Here is a 20,093-nt window from a genome sequence, read left to right as displayed (position 1 = left end):
TCACTCAGGTCTGTCAGATTCACTGCTTCCTTGAGAGCCATGAGACTGAGGCATTATTAGCCTGACACAGAAAAATCAAGGGCACAATTTCAAGACAGAGAGGAAAGCATAGAGAGGAGGTAACTCACATGAAATGAACCAGTTCCCTCTGCCTCAGTGAATGGCACCACCATCTACCCAGTTTGCAAAGCCACAGATCCAGGAGTTATCTTTCACACGCCCCCTTTCTTACCCCCCCATCAAATCCATGAGGCGCTCCAAGGATTTCTACCTGAAAATTATATCCTAGTTTCACTTCTCCTGTCCACCACCTTACATTAAGGTACACACTTATTTCTGCCCTGGAAAGCTCTAGTCCTTCCCTATCCTGTGGCTGCTCTGTCCCAGCTAAGATCTATTTTTCCCTACAGCATCTCACAACATGATTCATTATTGGGGCTGACCTGTCCATTTCAGAATGTGTAGCATCCTTGGCCTCTGTCAGGTAGCACCCCAGGTGAATGCCTCCATTGACTTCCAAATGTCCCTCTGGGGGAAAGGTGACACCCCTCAGCTCCACCTCACCCATCTCTGGGTTGAGGTCCACAGAGCCTGGGGGATCTTTTAACATAAATCAGATTATGTCACTGCCTTACTTCAAACCTTAAGTGGTTTCCCATTGCACTGACAACAACACCCCAACTCCTTCTGGGGACTTCAAAGCTGTCCATGATCTGGCCCCATCCACTTCTTCACCCTCATCTTCTAAAGCCCTCTTCCTCCTCTTAACTGCTTCAGTCCGGCTTCCTTTCTCATCCAGGGCCACATCGACCTATTTCCTGCCTCTAGGCCTTTGTGCCTACTATTCCCCTGAAGAGTTCCTCCTTTAGCCCTCTCTCTTTCTTCAGGCTTAGGCACTGATGCTGTTGTAGATGTGAGGCTGACAGGGGCCACCCCAGCTATGACTGAAAGCGTCATGGAGGCGGGGGAGAGATGGTATCTTCTGAACCACTGGACCCGGCCGTGCCTTAGGTAGGACTCATCCATCTGAATTCCTAGCACCCAGCGCAGTAACATTCCCCTTTCACCTATGCTGGGTTGGGTATCAACCACCTGCCCTGGAAAACACTAGTTCTCCGTGTGCTCCCTCAGAGCAATACCTGTGTAGCAAGGGTGGAAAGCGCATGAGTCTCTTTTGGTACTGAGTGAAAGGTGCCTTTTCAGGATCCTCTTGCAAGCTCCCTTAAGGAAGGACCAGACTCCTTGGCAGACTTGTTCAAACCCTCCTGTTCCCAGCTCTCTACTAAATCTCTCTCCTGGCACCCTGCCCCATCATCTCCTCTGTCTTTCTTCTTCCCTGTCTTCCCATAGTGTGCCCTAAATATGCTTAAAAATCCTCATTCCTGAAAAGGAAATCTTCCCTCGACCCAGTTATATTTTTGGATTACATCCTATCTCTCCCACTCTTCACCATCAAACTGCTTGAAAGAGGAGAATGCACGTGCCCCTCTATTTCCTGATCATATCCCACCAGTCAACCTTCTGCAGGCAGGCTTTGACACTCATCCTCCTAATGAAACCACATCTGCCAGGGGTCACCATGACCTCCAAATCATCAACTAACCTGTGGATTTTTCTCAGTCCTCATTCTTGTTGCTCTTTCTGCAGCATTCAGCCCAGTTGACCATACCTTCCTCATCTTCCCAGGCTTCTGAAATACGTAGTGGTTTTCCTGCCTTCCTGGCCATTCCTTCTGGTTACTGGAATATTGGCAAAACCTCTAGGCAAGAGTAGTATGGTATCAGCCCTTGATCCAGTCTCCTGGTTCAAGGGAAGCAACTCAACTGTTTGTTTTTTTGTCCTTAGCACCTTTTATTGAAGTATAATCTCCCCTTTAAAATTCTGTCTGGATGGGCCTATTATTTAGGTGGCACAGAACCACCTAATGGTGGTAGACAAAACGTTGAAATTGTCTAGACACCATTCTATTATACGCACTGTTAATTCCTTTATGTAATCTGAGCACTTGGATAGTATCTACAAACATTCACTGGATTTACCTGTCCAGGTATCCCTCCTGTATTCATACTATAAACCAGAGCTTTAACTTGAAGTCTTAGAATGGATTGGCTCGAAAGACCAGTCCTCTATCACAGAATGAAGTGGATGTAGTACCATCAACAGTTATTTTAAACATAAATGAAGAGATAGGGGAGCCTGGGTGGCTCAGTTGGTTAAGCGTCTGACTCTTGATTTCGGGTCAGGTCATGATCTCACAGTCATGAGATTGAGCCTCATGTCAAGCTCTGTGCTCAGCATGGAGCCTGCTTAAGATTCTCTCTCTCCCTGTCCTTCCTCCTGCTTGTGTGTGCTTGTGTGCTTGTGTCTCTCTCTCCCTGTCCTTCCCCTGCTTGTGTGTGCTTTCTCCTTCTCTCTCTCTCTCTCTCTCTCTCTCAAAAAAAAAAAAAAATAATGAAGAGATATGTTTAAAGTGAGGCTCCTGTGTTAAATGCAGATCACCCCTTACCTGGATATTGGGGAAAACCAATAGTTGGTTTGTACAAAGTTCAGGCCCTGGGTCCTCCTTTAGCAACATTTTCTGACTCTTATGAAATGAAAAGAATGATTTTCTCATAAGGAAATGAGCATGTTCTATGACCTGTGAGCAGATCCTGGTCTCATCATTTTTCTTGCGCATAGTAATACGGCTGATTTTTGTTCCATTTTATTTCTGTTTTCATTTTGATTTTGCTTAGGGACATTCGTGATGTGTTTGTTTTGAAGACAGACCACACATGTGAGCCTGGAGGGAAAAGGCAATAATCATGACCACATTTCAGCTTAGAACCTTCTCTAATAAGGAAGGTCCTTCAGTCACTTTTATTTATAAGCTAATATTAGGCTGACAAGAGCACCTCTCAAAGTCATAGTTCCAATCATTTTTGTGAGGTCAAGGAAGGCAGAGAACACAATGGTAGCGGCCGAGCGTCAAAACAATGACGATCAAGTTGCCAGCCTTATACCTTCCATGACACAGAAATGCCACCACCCCCCTCCCCCCGCCCCCACTTCCATCCTCTGAAAAATGAAGAGGAGTTGGGATTGAAGACTTGATATTAATCTAGACCAGTGTAGCACCTGCTTTGATAGCAAACGAGGCCCCACCCATACCCAGACTTGGACAATAATGGTGGCTATGTTCCTGGGCCAAATCTTTTCATCTCTGACATCTAGATCTTGAAGTGTCTGATTCTCCCTGGGCAAGGACGGACCACTGGACCAGCAGCGACAGGAACGCTAGGCTGCGCCACATTGGGTACTTTGCCCACGTGGACTGCTTCTCCTGAGGCCGACTCCACTGAGGCCACACCCATGAAGGCATGGCGCAAGTCGTAGTGGGCCCGGTGTCCCGGCAGGGGTGCCTGAGGGGCTGCCACCACCACAGGTCCCACCACCAGGGCAGCTGCAGGCGGGTCAGCCGGAGGAGGTGCAGTTACAGCTGAGTCTGCCACGGGGGACGCTTCAGTGCCATCTGGTTGGGGTTGCGGGAGCACAGGCTGGAGAGAGGACCATTTCTACATGTTAGCTACCTTTCTCCTCCCAAGCAAGGCCCCCCACGCTTCTGGATGGGGCCCCCCACCCAATTCTCTCAAAGTAATAATTTTCATTTGCAAGGAATCTGGCAAAAAAAAAAAAAAAAAAAAAAAAAAGAACTACCTAGGTGCAAAGGATTGTCATCAGAGCCGCAAGGGAGGGGTAACTGGCCTCTGGTAGCCCCTTTCTCACCAATTATCTTGGGATCAGTGGACTCACACATCCACCCCACAAGCAAAAGCATCCTGCCTTATAGCTTTTCCCAGCGGTGTCCCCCTCCTTATCATCTACACCTGCAGCCACTGGGAGCTTCCAGGCATATCTGGCCACCTGTTCTGTGCCGCTCAGAATACCACCCCCACCCCCTGCAAATAGAAAGGCTCACTTGTCAACCGCTCCCTAGGATGGGCTCTACCCTGCAGCCGCTAGCTCCTGGGAGGGGGAGGCGTGGCTAAAACACGCTTTCATTTGTTGATGATTACATATACCCCACAGCTACTTATACTGTGGGGCTCAGAAGGGCAGGGCAGCAAATGCCCTGTAATTACTAACACACTGCGTAACCGTTAAGGCATCACTGTATTCTGAAGATGAGGGCAGGTATATCCATGATGCCCTTACCTGTGTCTGGAACATGGTGCAGGTCACTGCAACATCTTCCCCACCCACCTTCTCAGTGAGTGTTGCCTTACAGAAGCCATATTGCTGCCCACAGAAAGAGAGAAGCTATTGGAACTGGTTTAAAAAGCGGATTTTCTCCCCCCAAGTTTCTTCACTGACACTCCAACAAGTCAGAGGGGAAGAAACTAAATGCTTAATCCTTTAACATTTTTTCCCCTGAAGTATTCTAGTTTCTGTCTCTAGAAGATAGGCAGTATATAACTCTAAGCAGAAGGTTGGAAATACAGGTATGCTCTGAGATTGTAAGAGATCACCCGTAATCCCAGAAGGAGTGGTGACCCAGGAGAACTTGTGTTAATATATATGTATTCCCTTCTTATTTTTAAATATATTTAAAAATCACTTAAAAATTAGGATCATTTTGAAGCGCCTGAATGGCTCGGTCGGTTAAGCATCTGACTCTTGATTTCCGCCCAGGTCATGATCTCACAGTTCGTTGGGACTGAGCCCTGCGTCAGGCCCTGCACAGTCAACGCTTGGGATTCTCTCTCCCTCTCTCTCTCTCTGTCCTTCCTCCACTCTCTCTCTCTCTCTTTCTCTCTCAAAATAAATAAATAAACTTAAAAAAATTAGGATCATTGTGACTACGCCATTTTGTCTCCCGTTTTTCACTCACTATAATAACATTTTCTTCTATCATTCATTATTCTTTTAAAACGTATTTTTTTTTTCCCAACGTTTATTTATTTTTGGGACAGAGAGAGACAGAGCATGAACGGGGGAGGGGCAGAGAGAGAGGGAGACACAGAATCGGAAACAGGCTCCAGGCTCTGAGCCATCAGCCCAGAGCCTGACGCGGGGCTCGAACTCACGGACCGCGAGATCGTGACCTGGCTGAAGTCGGACGCTTAACCGACTGTGCCACCCAGGCGCCCCTAAAACGTATTTTTTTAAGATCAGTATAATTTTCTATTTTACATGTTGTTCCATGATCCCCTCCTGTTGGACATTTGAGTCTTTTGGGGGTCATTTTGAATCCGTGATGAATCATCTTATTAGGTCTATTCCTGGCGAACATCTCTGGTGATCTCTTTAGGATAAATTCCTAGACGTGGAGATTACCGCACTGTGGACTTGAAAGGTTTCATATCAGAGGTGTATCTAGAAAAGCTACAACACACTCCTGGCAGCCGGGCATGACCCAGCCTCATTAGGAAACAGCCTCTGCCTTTCTCCTACCTCCAGGGACCTCCAGTGGGTGAGATGACTTGGTGACAGCTCGTGAGGGGGAAGGCCACGTTACAGAGGAGGGCCTGGCATGACCCAGCCCCCCAGGGAGCGGGTGTTCTTCACTGTGACCTCTTTCTCCCCAGCCCCCCAACACCAATTGCTCCGAGGATCCTCTGTGCTACAACCAGTTCGGCCATCCCCGGGCCCCCGGCCTGCTCACCTTTTCTGCCAGCAGGTTGCACTTAGCTGGATCCGTGACCTCTGCAGCAACACAGTCAGTGGCAGCCACCGCAAACTCCACGTACGTGGAAGGCGGAAGAGGCTGATGGGAACAAATGAAAATGCATGTGAGGCCACGTGACTCAACCAGAAAAGGCAGGGAAGGAGAGGCCGGAGGGAAGCAGCCGGGGCTGTGTGGTTGCACACTCCCGGGAACAACATTGGCGTGGACCCCACCGCGTGGCCGGGAAACATGGCCCCGGTGGCTTACCCAGGGCGGTTACCGTGGGACGCTCACACTGATAAAATAACGCTATTTGGTGTAGTCTGGGGTGGGGGTGTTGGGAGAACCACAGATCCCGGTTAATTAGCCTCCCCACCTACACCTGTCATGTATTGCCAAGGATGCCGCCGCTGGCAGCCGGGAGGCCACATTTCTCAAATACCAGAATTCTGTGGCGCCCCGGTGTGCTGAGCGGTCCACTGTGCGGTTCGGTGTGTTTCAGTGATTCAAAGGGCATTGTGGGATCCTGCCACTGCATGCCCACCTTTCTAAGCCTCAACTAGGAGAGGGCCGTGGCTGATGCGTGGCGAGGCGTGATAAAGACGTGGCGCCCTGGGAATTTAGAGCGAGCGCTTCTGGATAATGTCGAAACTCCCACTCGCTGCACAGCGAGCCCTGGTGTTATAGTTAGTACTGAGGAAGCCAGGGCAGACAGCGCTGTCAGAGTGAGTCAGCAGGGGTGACGTACCTAGGGTTCTTTGGGTCCTCGGGACACCCGGCGTCCTCATATCGCTCATACTCCTAAGGATACTTTCTTCCCTTTTTCTCACCACCCACCTTGCCTTCCTGTCACTGCCTCTGCACCTGCTCCGTCCCTCCCCGCTGTTTCACCACCTACATTCCCCAAGTGCCACCAAACCGCCCCGTCTGTCCGAGGGCCTCAGTCTTACCACAAGTTGAGCCCGGGAGACTTCCACAAGCTGAAAATAGGAGCCATTGCTCTGAGTGTTGAACGCGGTCAGGGCAACCTCTACTGCGTGCACTACCTTGGTGTCGTTCAGCGGGGCCAGCAGGGGGCACTGTGGGCACACCTTGAGCACGTCCTCCGCAGAGTCTACGCCCAGAGAGAAATCGAATCTGGGTTGTAATTCTCCACAGCGTTCACCCCAGCTCTGCTTATTTTGCAAGGCCTAGGACATGCTCCAAATGGCTTCAGGTGTTTTCTCTGCTTCTTACTAAACCTTCAGGTGGCTCCTGTCATGCTGACATTTCGGCAGGAGCCCCTCTCGCCAAGGGGCAATTTCCACCTCCAGTGACAACAGCTCCTTAAAAAAACAGTTTTACAATTCCAGATCCCAGGAGATTTGGCCCCTTCTTTTCCTCACCAACAAGGTAGCTCAAACTAGTTACGCTGAAAACAACGCAGGTCCCTTCCTCACTCCACAAGGTAAAAATAAGAACAATAATCATCATCATCATCTCTACCTGGACTGGAATCACATTTTGCAAACAACACGGTAAACTGGCCATCCTGTTTCAGCACCTGGAAATCACAGTCCCCTTCCACAGCCTGGAGAAATAAACCCACAGTGAAGCCTCAGAAGGAGGGCTGGCCTTTCATTTTCCACTGGGATCCCGGGGCTGGGGTGTGGGGCGCTCCCTCAGACGTGGTTGTCAAAGATGAGCCTCATGAAATCACCTTGACCCGGTGACACTGACATACGGTGTTCACTGGTGTGGGGGAAGGGCTACAACAAGAGGGCTCAACTGTTGTAAGACTCAGCCCCAGGGAAGGCAGCATCCAATGGTAATTTTAGCGACTGCACGCTGGCTAGCCATGAAGGCAGGCTGGGGAGCTGGGCAACACGGGGCCTGCACTTTGCAGAACCACCAGGGGCCTGGCTGGGGCACCACCTGCAGTCACTCTAAACGGGGCACTCACATGCTCCATCAGTTGTCTCACGGTGCAGTTTGCCACGGGGGTGGGGTCCCGTATGTAGCACGTGGTTTCCAGCGTGTCTATTTCGAGCTCAAACACCTCCCCCATTGGCCGCTGTGGAGACACAGAATGAAGCAGTGAGCGGCCTGATCCCGTTGCGCGGGCGAGAGCGTGAGCACCCAGCGGGCTGGAAGTAACGCCTGTTGGAGAGGCGAGGGACAGGTCATTGCTACTGTTAGTCTGCACCTCCACCGAGCTCTGACCTGGCCTGTGGGCAGGACAGGGACCAGGGCTTCTCAGGTCTACTTCTGTCGGCTGCGCGAGCTCAGACGGTGTTTGCAAGGAAGAAGGGACCGTGGCCTTGGACGGGTTGATGGAACCACAGTCATCACCCTGAGCTCTACTTGGAAGCTAACGTGAGCACTGATACTTCGCTTTGAAAATTTCACGCTTCGATCGGCGCTTTGAAAAAAATCAGCTTTCGTTTTTTCTCAATCAAGTGGCAAAGTAAGGGGGTGTAGGATAATATCTTACCTTAATGGTCTCTCCTGTATCTGCTCCATCCCTCCCGCTGCTTCTTTCTGCTTTCCCTCTCATCATCTAATTTCCCTCCTTCTCCATTTTCTTTTCCTTCCTAAAGGAAAAATTGTCCTTGGCGGTTTGTCATTGGGCTTGCCTAGTTGCTGCCCTCTACTGCCCCCTGCTGGAGACGAAGGGGAAGCGCGAGCCTCCCTCTGAGACTGCGGAAGCTGTGAGTTGCTGGTACCGTCTAGAAGGAATAGCAAGGAAGGCAGATAGGGGAGCCCTGAAACTCCTTGTGGTTATTCTTGCCAGTTCATGTTTCTGTATCCTTTCTGCAAAGGCTGGAAAGTCCAGCATATACAAGTATGTTTTTTTTTTCTTTTAGCCCAGCTCTGATTGCCTCTCATTTAGTTCTGCCTGACTCGCTACTACCCGAAACCTAGGGATCTCTTTGCCAAGGAGAAGCTGTGTTTTATGATGTGCAGATGTGCCCAAATTAAACGTCCTGAAGACACTCACAGCTGCAGAAATAGAAGCAGGTACTCCTGGGTTTCTCTAGGAAAGCACCTGTCAAGCTCTGCCTTTAGTGAAGATTGCAACCTCCGTTCCTTACTTTTCCCTCAAATGCTGATATTGTGTGTTATTTCCCCTGACCTCGTGGGTGTTTCCTCTGAACCACCACTGGGCGTCAGTACAGTTGCAGCCCTCCTAAAATCCATCCTGATGTCTAATATTTGTCCCACCGTGAGATCAGAGGTTAGTCCCGACCTCCAGATACTTACCTTATTCCCTCCTTTGGGTTGTAAATATCTTGTAGGTTGTAAATACCTTGTAAATATCTTGGGTTGTAAACATCTTGTACCTTATTCCCTCCTTTGGGTTGTAAATATCTTGTACATATCTTTCGAGTTTGAGCTCGAAAGAAAAACTTTCTCACTTTTATGTTAGGTTGAACCATTAAAATGCCAATATTTGACTGGTTTTAATATACAAAAGTAGAAATTTCTTACGGTTCAGCTTAATATCTCTCATGGCACGTGACACTGGTTCCTGCCCGTGAAAGGCTTGTATTCAATTGTTTGCTGCAAGAATCACCCTTCATCAGATATAAAATCTAATTCAAAATAGGCAGTAGACATATACCTTTTCCCCATTGCCCCAAATCTCTCGACTGTTCCACAAGCCATATTTTCCAGCTTAATCTTTATTGTCACTGGCTTCAGACTGCATCGATTACTTGTCTAGCTTGTGAAGAGGTAAACGCCATTCGTGCCAAGATTTCTTTCTGAGAGGTGGGCACCTCTCTTTGGGAGGTAACTCGTGTAGAGGAAGGAACATGGGTTCAGAATCAAATCCCAGCCCAATGTTTACAAGTTATATGATCCTGAACAACAACAAAATGCCCTAATGTCAGAGGCTCGGGCTTCTCTCATGTAAGACAAGGACAATACCTACCACACAGGACTGGGGGCTGGGAGGGAGTAAGGAGATCGTGTGTGGGAAGGGGCCTGGCGCACAGTAGATGGCTGTCAAATGCTAGTTTCATTCATTCTCAGTCTTCATCCAGAGAAACGGAAGCAAAGAAAGAGAAGTGATTTCCAATCGGCCAGAATCCTGCATCTTGTGCATAGAGTTTTCTAGCAAGCCGCACTTTCTACCTGTGCTGTTCAAAATATTCCTCGAAGCCCTTCTTGTCCCACACACCTCCTCACCCCCATCCAGCACCCTCTGAGACCCATGACCACAGCTCAGAATGTCTCGCTCCCCCACTTGCCCCCTCCCTCACTCCTGAGAAGAAATCAGAGAGTTTGACCCTCTGCAGTTTTAATTGTGTTGGGAGATGTGATCTTTGAGACACCCAGCTGAGCTCCACACATGGGTTCTTTCGGCTCAGACACAGAAGGCTCACTTACCCGAGGCCACACCTTCACTTTGTCAATCTGGTTCAAGGTGTGCTTGTAGCCCTGAAGAACGTGGTTATTTATGTAGTCCACGGCCACCAGGGCTGCTTGCTCTGTTTCTGGGTCATCACAGTCCAGTTCCCTATAAACCAGACCTGGTATATGCGGGGCGGCATGGCAGCCCCAGAGCTGAGCAAGGCAAAGGAGCAGGGCGAGGGACTTCATGGCTGCTCCAGAGGGACCCTAGCAGGTGGGCAGATGGCTGGAAGCCTCAGGACCAACCCAGGGGCTCTTCTCTGAAAAGTAGACCAATGGAGGGCCAAAGGCTTTATTTATCTGTCAGAACCTGCCGGGGGAATTGCATAAGGACGTGGGATGATTTCTGTTCTGGTTCCAAGTAAACCCTTGCAAACATCAGCCCCGGAAAAGCAAACAGGTTAGGACATCTCTGGTCCCCAAGAAATCTGCCAAAGTCAATGCTGCTGGGGGCAGGTGGAAGGGGGTGGGGAGATGCTCCGGAGTCAGCTTGGAACACAGAGGGGAGGAGGTGTGCACCAAGGCAAGGTGAGGAGGGGCCGGCACAGCCAGCCCTGGAGTACTGTGGGTTCAGCAGAGGAAGTGCCCTCTACTGAGATCTGAGCACGGCATGGGGCCCGTGAGGGGAAAGTAGGGCCCGGCAGCAAAGTGATAAAGTCGTCTAATATGAAAGAGACTTATCTCCTCCTGGAGGGAGAACGAGGCCCACAGATGTAGCAAAGATACAGGTGATCCAGAGTGAGCAGGGAGAGCTTTGGGAGATGCTGAGACCTTGGGTAAGGTCCTTGAAGAAAAGAAGAGAGGAAGGGAAAGATTTCTGCCTGAAGTGTGGAACAGGGGTGAGAGGAGGATTGCCTGCAGCAGGGCGGGGTGGGCTGCCCTTTCAGAACGCACGGCCTGGGCCCTGGGTAGCTGGATGCCACTGGCGCCTCGGCCAGTTCACAAGTGCGCGGAGGGGAGCCCTCGTCTAACAGAAACTCCCTTGGCCAAGCTCTGGGCTTGAGTCCCACGCTGCAGGCTGAGCTGCTTTGGGGGCAGCTAAGAATACAAACACTCCCATGATGCCCTTCACAGCCTTAGCCGAATTAAGGTCCTGACGGCCAGAGCCCAGGGCCACAGTGTGGGTTCCAGGCCCTGCTCGTAAGTGGCCCTTGCCAATCCCAGTGGAGGGTGGGCACGGCAGTGAGAGGCTTGGAAAATATCGCAGAGAGACCTGGCTGGGTTTAGCCTGGAGCAAAGAAGCCCTAACATGAAGACCTACCTGTTCTTCACATATTTAGAGGTCACCATTATGTGGTAGACAGATTTACCCAGTTGTCTGAGTAGTGTTTCAGAGGACAACACTTCATTTTCTTGGGAGAAAAAAAAAAAAGAAGGAGACCTTCTACAAGGAAGCTTATCCATATCGATTTTCTGGGAGCTTGGAGGTAAGTAAGGGGGATATATGGCATGGCCAAGAAGGCAACTGTAAGGACTGTTGGCACACTCCCTCCCAAGTGCTCACACCATCCTGTAGAATCTTCATGACAAACGCTCAGAAGCTGTGGTCGGGACTCCACGTTCTCTCCGAGAGCGGCGTCCTGGCTCTTAGAGACACAACACGAGCTCTGGTCATCTGGCAAGTTGATCCTCAGGACCAAGGGTGACCTTTCATCCACCTTCTGCCCTATTTCCTTCAGGGCTTTGACTCATGAGCACCTCTGTGTGGGCGCAGTGCTTTTCTTTTAATCTTTTAAGATACAAAATGTGGCCATCACTAAAAACTGGGAAGTCAGAAAAATATATGCAGTGGGTACGTAGTTCATATGTCAGAAGCTCGAGTGTATAAAATCTAAATGTATCCACCCCACCCCCCCCCACACACGCACTGGAATTTCTGAGTCTGAGCCCCCTTTTGTGAAATTTAACCCAGTCAGTTATAGGTGGCCTTATTTCTCGGCTGCTTGGTTGCAGCCCAGTCCCGTTTAGGTTTGCCCCTTATGCTGCTTTTGGCCCCCCGGGGTTAGAAGGAAGCCTGAGTGGGGAGGGGGAGACTTAGGCAATACCCTTTAGTTAAGGGCAGAGAGAGGCGTCTGCCTTTGCCTGTGCTGTAAGGGTCTGCGCTGGCCCCTTCGGCCAGGTGACCCATCTCATCTGGTCCTCAGGCACAGCCAGCTGGCCTGTCCACCCACGAGCTAGCTAATGTCCTGCTGGCCTCATCTCGTCCTTAGCAAGATGTCCCTCCTGCATCCTGTGATCAGGCGTCCCTTTGTCTCAGCCCTGGGACCCTTCCTAAACCAGAGGCCTTTTCTCAGCTAAGTACTACCCCCTTCTTTAAGCTTTGGAAAATTTGGCTATTGAGGCCACCCAGGGTGTAGCGGGCTTCCCGAGGCTTCCTTTAAGCCCATCCATCTAGATACTGCAGTCATGGCCCCACCAACTGCTCTGGTGCCATCCTACTAGGCAGGAGACTCCTTCTGTGCTGTGATGTCTCCCTGTGCTACCCATGCACCCCTTCCCTGACTCCCACCCCTGAAGTGAGGTTCAGGGTCTCCGATTTGGGATTTCCATGCTGTTCGGGGGTGGTTCAGCTCTCATCCCAACCTGAGGGTGGGGAGGAGGGAGAAAAAAAATGTTCAGTTTGATCATTTTTTTCTTGCATTTGGAGCACTTCTTTTGGTATCTTGGTTCTTAGATCTTCCATGGGTGACAATTTCGAAAGCACTACGGATGGGTTCGGTTCACTGATGGTAGAAAAAGAAAGCATGTAATAAAGAGCAATTAATATCTCACCTAGCACCCTATCAATCCTATCAAAACTCATCCATAATCTCATCATCCAGAGATACATAGCTCAATGTTTCTTTTTCTTTCTTTCTTTTTTAACAGTGGCAATGTTTCGGGGCATTTCCATCTTGTCTTTTTTTCTATGCCAAGAATTATATGTAATTATTTTATATATAATAATATAATATAGATCATAGTGCATATGAAACTTTATCTTCATTTTTTCATTTAACATCACAATTTGAATATATTCCCACGTCATTAAACACACTTAGAAAACATAATGCGTGCCTGTGATTCTATCGTGTGTATCACAGTGTAACCATTCGTTTATTGTTGGGTATTTTTTTACTTTGTTCTCAGTTGATTACTATCGCAGAGAAAGCTGCAATGAACATTTTATTTAGGAATCTTTGGCTTTCTAGTTCTTTTTGCAGGATGGATTCTTAACCAGTGAAATCAGTGGTTCAAATAATTTGGACAATTTTAAAGCTCTCAGTTTTTCTGCCCAAATTGCCTACTAGCAAGACCATGCCGATTTATATCTCCACCATTGGACTGGTAGGTCAGGTCGGGTGTTGTCTCGTTTCCTTGGCTACTGTTTCCATGCTGACTTTTACAGGAACTCAGCAATGGGAAAAATCATCAGAACCCTTTTTAAACGTATTTTATGAGTATCTTTGGCTTTATCGCAACTACTCCATATGTCTAATACTTACACACTGAAATAGTCTAAATTTTTTTTTCACGTTTATTTATTTTTGAGACAGAGGGAGACAGAGCGCGAGTGGGGGAGGGGCAGAGAGAGAGGGAGACACAGAATCTGAAACAGGCTCCGGGCTCTGAGCTGTCAGCACAGAGCTTGATGCGGGGCTCGAACCCACGAACCGTGAGATCATGACCTGAGCCGAAGTCGGATGCTCAACCAACTGAGCCCCCCAGGCGCCCCACTGCTTACACACTGAAATACTTTAGAGTCAAGCCGAAAAAATGGTCCCTGAATTTTTTTTTCAATTTCCTTAGATAGAAGTGTTGCCATTTACCTACTGACAATGAAAATGAAAATGAAAATAAACAATATCTTGGTATGTTTTCTAAGAAATTTGTAGCCAAGGGTGTCAAAGGGAGGGCTACAGGTATTCACTGTGTCTCATGGCACAAATTTCAAACTTGGGAAGGTTTTCACATGCCAGGTGCATGCACTTATAAGTGATCTTGGGTTCGTTTCATCCACCTGGCTCCAACTTTTTTGCATGCCAATTGGGGATGGGCATTTACCCAACTTTCTGGTCATTCGTCTCATTGTTTTAACTACTTATCTGTGCATTTATCTGTAAGGCCCACATCACTGTACTAAGACAATACTCTTTCCATTTAAGCCATGTCTGAGTGTGCTGAGGTTATCAGAGGTTTGCGAAAGCTGGTTGAGGAGAACGGGCCCGAGAGCCTAAGGGCCAGTAGAGGGTCAACAGCCTGCCTGACATGGCAGCAGGGCGCTGGGCAGAGCTTGCTGGATGGAGCCCCCGTGTGGCTGATGGCAGGGTTCTCAAGATGGCAGCTGAAAATGGCACCAGGTCCTCTGCAGTTGTTAATAGGGCTCCCCACCAGGGCAGTGATGCATTTGAACTATTCCAAGGCAGATATTGCATTTATAGTTACCAATCAAGAGCCAAGACAAGAAGAAGGATCATGGGGTCAGAATTGCCAGGGTTTGCCTGGCACAGCCCTCAGAGGGGAAGGATAGAACTAGAAGGGGGTGTAATACCGAGTCACGCTTTGAGAACTGAGGTGAGAGCTAGCAACCCGTTCTCTCACGAAACAGAACACGACAAGTGTACGTCAGCAGCAAGCAGAGGGACAATTGGTTTTCGCAGGGAGGAAGTGGCAGGGGTTGGTGCTTTAATTGCTGGGCTGGATTTCTGGCTCTGCCCTTTTTTGGTACTTAAAGGGCCTTGGCCCAGAGAAGGCCGAGTATTAATTTCTGGTAAGCCTGGTGTTTCTTCATTCATACGGGCATGGAACAAACGTTTATCGAACACCCAATATCTGTGATGTCAGGTGCCTGGATGTAGAGTGATGAGAAGACACCATCTGCCGTAAAGCAGCTCACCTTGACTCACGTGGCCCAGCAACGTCTCATCAGCTAAGAACTCTAGATTATTATACAAAATCATCATAATGTTTGTCTTGTGACGACAGATTGGAATTTATTTCTCCAATCCAAAACATCGGTCAATGGAATACAAACTACCCTTGTTCCAAGGACCAATCGGGTTTTCTGTGAAGGTAACTTAGCACCAGTTGCCCTGGAAATAATTTGGAAAAAGCCCTTTGCACTCAGTGCCAACACACTAAAATTGGGAGATGTGGGGCTGAACTCAGCGTGGCAAAAATTAAGTCACAGTGACCAGCGGTGATTAATTACCCCCTTTCTTTGGGTGGGGAAAGAGTTCCACAAGCTTCACCCATAACCATGACCTGGATCTGCAGATCTAAACCCCAAAGAGAACCTGCATTTGAGGGGATCGATGGGGGAAGAGTAATCCTGGACTAGGGCGGGGCAAGGGCCAGGGCCAGGGTGAAGGTGTAAAATTTAAGGAGTCGCTCATCCTCAGGGTTGCATCTCCTTCAGTGTTGTACCCTAGGCCTCTCCTGTGTCACACTTTAGTCCCAGCCCTGGAGAAGAGGCCTTATCTAAACCCAGGACAGAAATCTTTCTACTCTTTCAAGGAAAGTTCTTTTTTTTTTTTTTTTTTTTTAATTTTTTTTTTTCAACGTTTATTTATTTTTGAGACAGAGAGAGACAGAGCATGAACGGGGGAGGGGCAGAGAGAGAGGGAGACAAAGAATCGGAACCAGGCTCCAGGCTCTGAGCCATCCGCCCAGAGCCCGACGCGGGGCTCGAACTCCCGGACCGCGAGATCGTGACCTGGCTGAAGTCGGACGCTTAACCGACTGCGCCACCCAGGCGCCCCTCAAGGAAAGTTCTTTCATCGTTCTGGCTGGTGATGCTATGTGTGAAATCTGCCCCAAGAACACAGTAATCCTTGGGGTTAGCTTTTCATGATCACAAAAGAAACTATCTTTTGTTTGAGGGAAAACTTCCTACCGTTCTTACCATTCCCTGTGGCCTTGACACCCACGCAAACGTCCAGTCTCGCAAAAGCTAGAACCACCACAGGGTTAAAGAAAGAATGGGGAGATCGGGCTTTCTGAGGCTGGAATAGCTCCTTCTCAGGAAAATGTCACCACCAGAGCTCGTGTTAGCGACTCCTTATTCTGTGGAAATCGCTGTGTTTTCTTCAGAACTCCACAGGAGCTTTACTATTCTCATCTTTCCTCCTTTACAGGCTCAGAGAGGTTCTGCAACTTGACCACATCACACAGCGATGGAGCCTAGATTTGGCCCAATCATTTTTTTCTCTATGAACCCCAAACCAAAAGACCAGAGGGCCCAAAGAAAGCTGAGAAGGTTGACTGCTGTGCATTGCCTTTAAGTGAGCAAATCATTATTCTTGATAATAGAAAACATGGCTGTGTGCTATAGTTGAAGAAAGGTGAAAAAATAGAAAAATGTATTGAGCTTGGTTAACAATTAAAAGAATAAATAAATTAATTTATTCACGTAATTTCAGTCAGTGGAAAATATCTGGAAATCAATTTTGCAGAGGAGACTTTGACCTATTGACTTTAGCGGTGACTCAGTGGGTGTTGAAATTATCTTGACTTCAGGTTTAGAAGGTAAATAAAAGGTAAGTCATTACATTATTTCTGGTTAAATGTTTTCCAGGAGCATGAGAGTCAATGCAGAAAATCACATCCATCTGTCCTGCTGGTCTCTGTCATCAACTTTTGATGTCTTCAAAACAAGATGAGTGGCACTTTCAGACAAGAAGGAAGATTGTCCTCAGATGGTCACATTGGGTCTGGCTGTACAGCATTATGTTGGTTATTATAAACACACAAGAAAAGTGTAAGCTGTGGTTCCTGCCCTCAGCTGACGTTAAATCCACAGGAACACAATGCCCCGAATTGGAAAGGGTCTCATGGGACAACAGTGTCTATGTTATTTTTAATCTTGTGTCCCTAGGACCTGCCTCCTGCCCAGGGTAGATTGGGCCCCTATGCACGATTGCTGTCTGAGAGGCATTAGGGCAACTTCCCACTCAGCTCAGAGGCCCCCCTCCAGTGTGTGTGGTGTTTACTTGAAGACATTTACATACAGGAATCTCTCCACCATGCTGGCAGTGCATTCTATTGCTAAATCACTCTTTCCTTCATATCGAGTCAAGACCTGCCTACCTTGTAACCTCACAAATGGACCCAGATTCTCCCCCTCAAGATCTACATAGCCTAAGTCAATTCTCTGCTCTATATGTTGGGCTGTAGGTATTTAGGGACATCCATGTTGTATCATGCTACCCTTCTCTGACCTCTGTTATCTCTTTCTTCAGGTACTTCTCGGGTGTCTTAGTTTTGAGACCACCTCATCATCTTATTGAATAGGCAAGTCTGGCACCAGTGGTTAGAAATAGGATGAATCATCTTGTCACTGGGGGTCATAGCGATCTGAGTGGAGGCAAACTTGTACATGCACAGGTGAAGGGCAATTCAGGAATTAGTAGATAGTGACATGGGCCACTTGCCACTCATAGGACAGGAGGATTTCTCCTGGTTTCCAAAGACTTACCTGGACTCTCAAAAGGAGTTACAGTGAGACTAAAAAACAGAGAGAACATTCTTCTCCATAGATTGCCTTGATTAGACTTCTTAAAAGTGGAGAGGGAAAATGTATGAGGCTAGTTAGTGGAAGACCAGTAAGAGGGGACCAAGTCTCCATTCGTCTTGAATCTAACAAGGCTCTCAGCTGGTAGCCTGTCTTCACTACTTGTTACGTCATCTCTAGAAAACATGTAGGGATGTGGAACGTCGTTGCTTCTGGCGTTCTTGTTAGAACATTAGAAGGCGACAGCTTGAAATAGAGAGGGTGCCAATCACAGGGCCAGGGCAGGTAATGTGGGCACTTTTCTCTTTCCATGCTGGGATTGTGCAACAGGCAGCCACATCATTCAGCACATTAAGCAACAATTGAGCCTCCAGGACTCAGATTGTAATGGAGACTGAGGCAGCGTGAGGATGCATATTAGCAGGAAGGTAAGGGTAAGTAAGATGGCGAGGGATGGGATGGGTAGGGAGGAAGGAATGGGAGCAGCTTAGCATGAGTAGGAGCCCCGCACTCGGAGTCAGAACTGACCCCTGGACTATTTATTAGCTATGTGAGCTAACTAGAGATTTCATCTTGCTATGCCTTAGTTTCTTCATCTGTGAAATATGGGCAATAAAACCTGGCTAGTAGATATGTGCTAAGGATTTAGCGAGAACATTTGCAAATTCTCCACCTCGGGTGGTACACGGTGAACTATCAATAAATGGGGACTCTTTTTAAAATTTAAAAAAAATTGTATACTTTTTTTGTTTTGGAGAGAGGGAGAGTGCACTTGAGCAGGGGAGAGAGGCAGAGAGAGAGAAAGAGAGAGAGAGAGAGAGAGAGAGAGAGAGAGAGAGAGAGAGAGAATCTTAAGCAGGTTCCACGCTCAGCACAGAGCCAGATGCAGGGCTTGATCCCACGACCCTGGAATCATAAGCTGAGCTGAAATCAAGAGTCAGACCTCAACTGACTAAGCTGCCCAGGTGCCCCATCATATAGAAATTCTTAATTGAGAAGTATGGCTATTGAAATAAAAATAAAAATACTTAAATAAGGGGCGTCTGGGTGGTTCAGTTGGTTGAGCATCCAACTCTTGATTTCAGCTCAGGTTATGATCCTACGGTTTGTGGGTTCAAGCCCTGCATCAGGCTCTGCACTGTCAGTGCTTGGGATTCTTTCTCTCCCTCTCTTTCTGCTCTCCCCACCCCCGCTCACACTCTCTTTCTCTCAAAATAAAGAAACATTAAAAAAATACTTAAGTAAAATAATAGATCAAATATAGACCAGGAAAAAATTCAATCTGGAATCCCCTTAAGTGCCTCCTCTCTGTCTTTTAAATGCAAATTCTGTGTAGGGATTTGCATAGCAGGCAGATGTTGGAGGCTGAATTCTCACCAGGGTCTGCATCTGGTCCTCTGCCCACTACCCCACGTGGCCATGGGCCCCCCATTTCATTCCGTAGTGGTGGGTTGCCCCACCCAGAAGCCTAGAGTGGTCCAGCAGGTGTTGGCACCTAGAAAATTACCTATAGTCATACCCTGGCGACACGGATGAAGGACAACATGCAAGGAAAAATGTCATTTTCCTTTGAACATCTCACAGTCTCTTCCTCGAGCTTACTGTCCTAAAATTGGCATTTGAAACTTTATTTCTGTTAAACATGGATCATGAATGACAATGCCAATATACGTTCTGTTGTATTGCAACTTGATTTGCATAAGTACTAAAGTTCGCTGCTTGGTCAACAGGCTTTAATTTTTCATATGTGTATGTACGCATGATTTTGATTTTTCTTTTCCAATACAAATGTCGCGTGGTTTCTAAAAGTTGGAAAAAAAAATAAAAGTTGGAGCTTCCCCCCTTAAGTTAAATGGGACAGAGCTACATAGCTAGCCAGGAGGTTTTGTGTGGGCCCAGAGCCTCGACCTCCTCCTAGGCGGTGTTGCCGTGCGTCTGAAGACTGCTGGACAGACACCAGGACACCATCTGCAAGAGGGGGTGGGGGGCCTTTGGGGGCAGAACCCGCCTCCCTGGAATAGAGCCAGGCCTGGAAGGCCTGCCTGGTACTAAAGCCTCCCCCGTGGTCAAAGGGAACAATAAAATATTGTCTGTTACTTAGATTTGTCTCCTGCCTTGCCCTGCTTTGAACTCATTATCTAAGCCCTATTATGAGAAAGAACTGAAGACAGGCTGTCCTCAGAAGACCTCAGGAAGTTCAAGCATTTCTGTTTTGATGCCTGTTGACAGCCTGTAACACAGAAGAGCAAAGAGATCTTCCTCCACTGTCTGCACAGAAGTCACTGTGGCCCTAGGTGCCCCACAACCATCGCTGAGGCGGGAGAGGGCAGTGTCCAGCAGTTAGGGGTGCCAGGACGAGGGCCAGCAGTGCCTGGGGGCAGGCGGTACTGCTCTCATTGAACCTATGTCATTTGATCATTGTTCTTTTTTTTTTTTTTCCAACGTTTATTTATTTTTGGGACAGAGAGAGACAGAGCATGAACGGGGGAGGGTCGGAGAGAGAGGGAGACACAGAATCGGAAACAGGCTCCAGGCTCCGAGCCATCAGCCCAGAGC

The 20,093-nt window shown here is 48.2% G+C and overlaps 1 protein-coding gene and 2 long non-coding RNA genes across 4 annotated transcripts; 1 reads left to right on the top strand and 2 right to left on the bottom strand.

Moving 5' to 3' along the window:
* Positions 1–2,813: 2,813 nt before the first annotated feature.
* AHSG (alpha 2-HS glycoprotein) lies at positions 2,814–10,320 on the bottom strand. Its single transcript, XM_040481031.1, has 7 exons — positions 10,022–10,320; positions 7,590–7,700; positions 7,133–7,217; positions 6,598–6,761; positions 5,645–5,746; positions 4,195–4,278; positions 2,814–3,536 (listed from the first exon to the last, which is right to left on the bottom strand). Exons 1-7 carry the CDS (start codon positions 10,232–10,234, stop codon positions 3,210–3,212), a joined length of 1,086 nt encoding a protein of 361 aa, XP_040336965.1. The 5' UTR covers positions 10,235–10,320; the 3' UTR covers positions 2,814–3,209.
* On the top strand, positions 7,707–17,311 carry LOC121034120 (uncharacterized). Of its 2 annotated transcripts, none has more exons than XR_005792301.1 (5): positions 7,707–8,093; positions 8,227–8,406; positions 8,494–8,647; positions 14,870–15,097; positions 16,162–16,478. It is a non-coding gene; the product is annotated as an uncharacterized LOC121034120 (long non-coding RNA). The 2 variants fall into 2 exon arrangements; XR_005792300.1 differs by lacking the exon at positions 7,707–8,093 and adding an exon at positions 16,602–17,311 and having other exon boundaries at positions 8,122–8,406; positions 16,162–16,308.
* Positions 8,269–10,008, bottom strand: LOC121034121 (uncharacterized). Its single transcript, XR_005792302.1, has 2 exons — positions 8,971–10,008; positions 8,269–8,890 (listed from the first exon to the last, which is right to left on the bottom strand). It is a non-coding gene; the product is annotated as an uncharacterized LOC121034121 (long non-coding RNA).
* Positions 17,312–20,093: the final 2,782 nt, after the last annotated feature.

This window comes from Herpailurus yagouaroundi, unplaced genomic scaffold (assembly GCF_014898765.1).
Source record: "Herpailurus yagouaroundi ecotype Mexico unplaced genomic scaffold, PumYag 159, whole genome shotgun sequence".
NCBI lineage: Eukaryota > Metazoa > Chordata > Mammalia > Carnivora > Felidae > Herpailurus > Herpailurus yagouaroundi.
The sequence above is the reverse complement of the archived record's forward strand: the minus strand, read 5'-3'. Positions and strand labels throughout refer to the sequence as shown.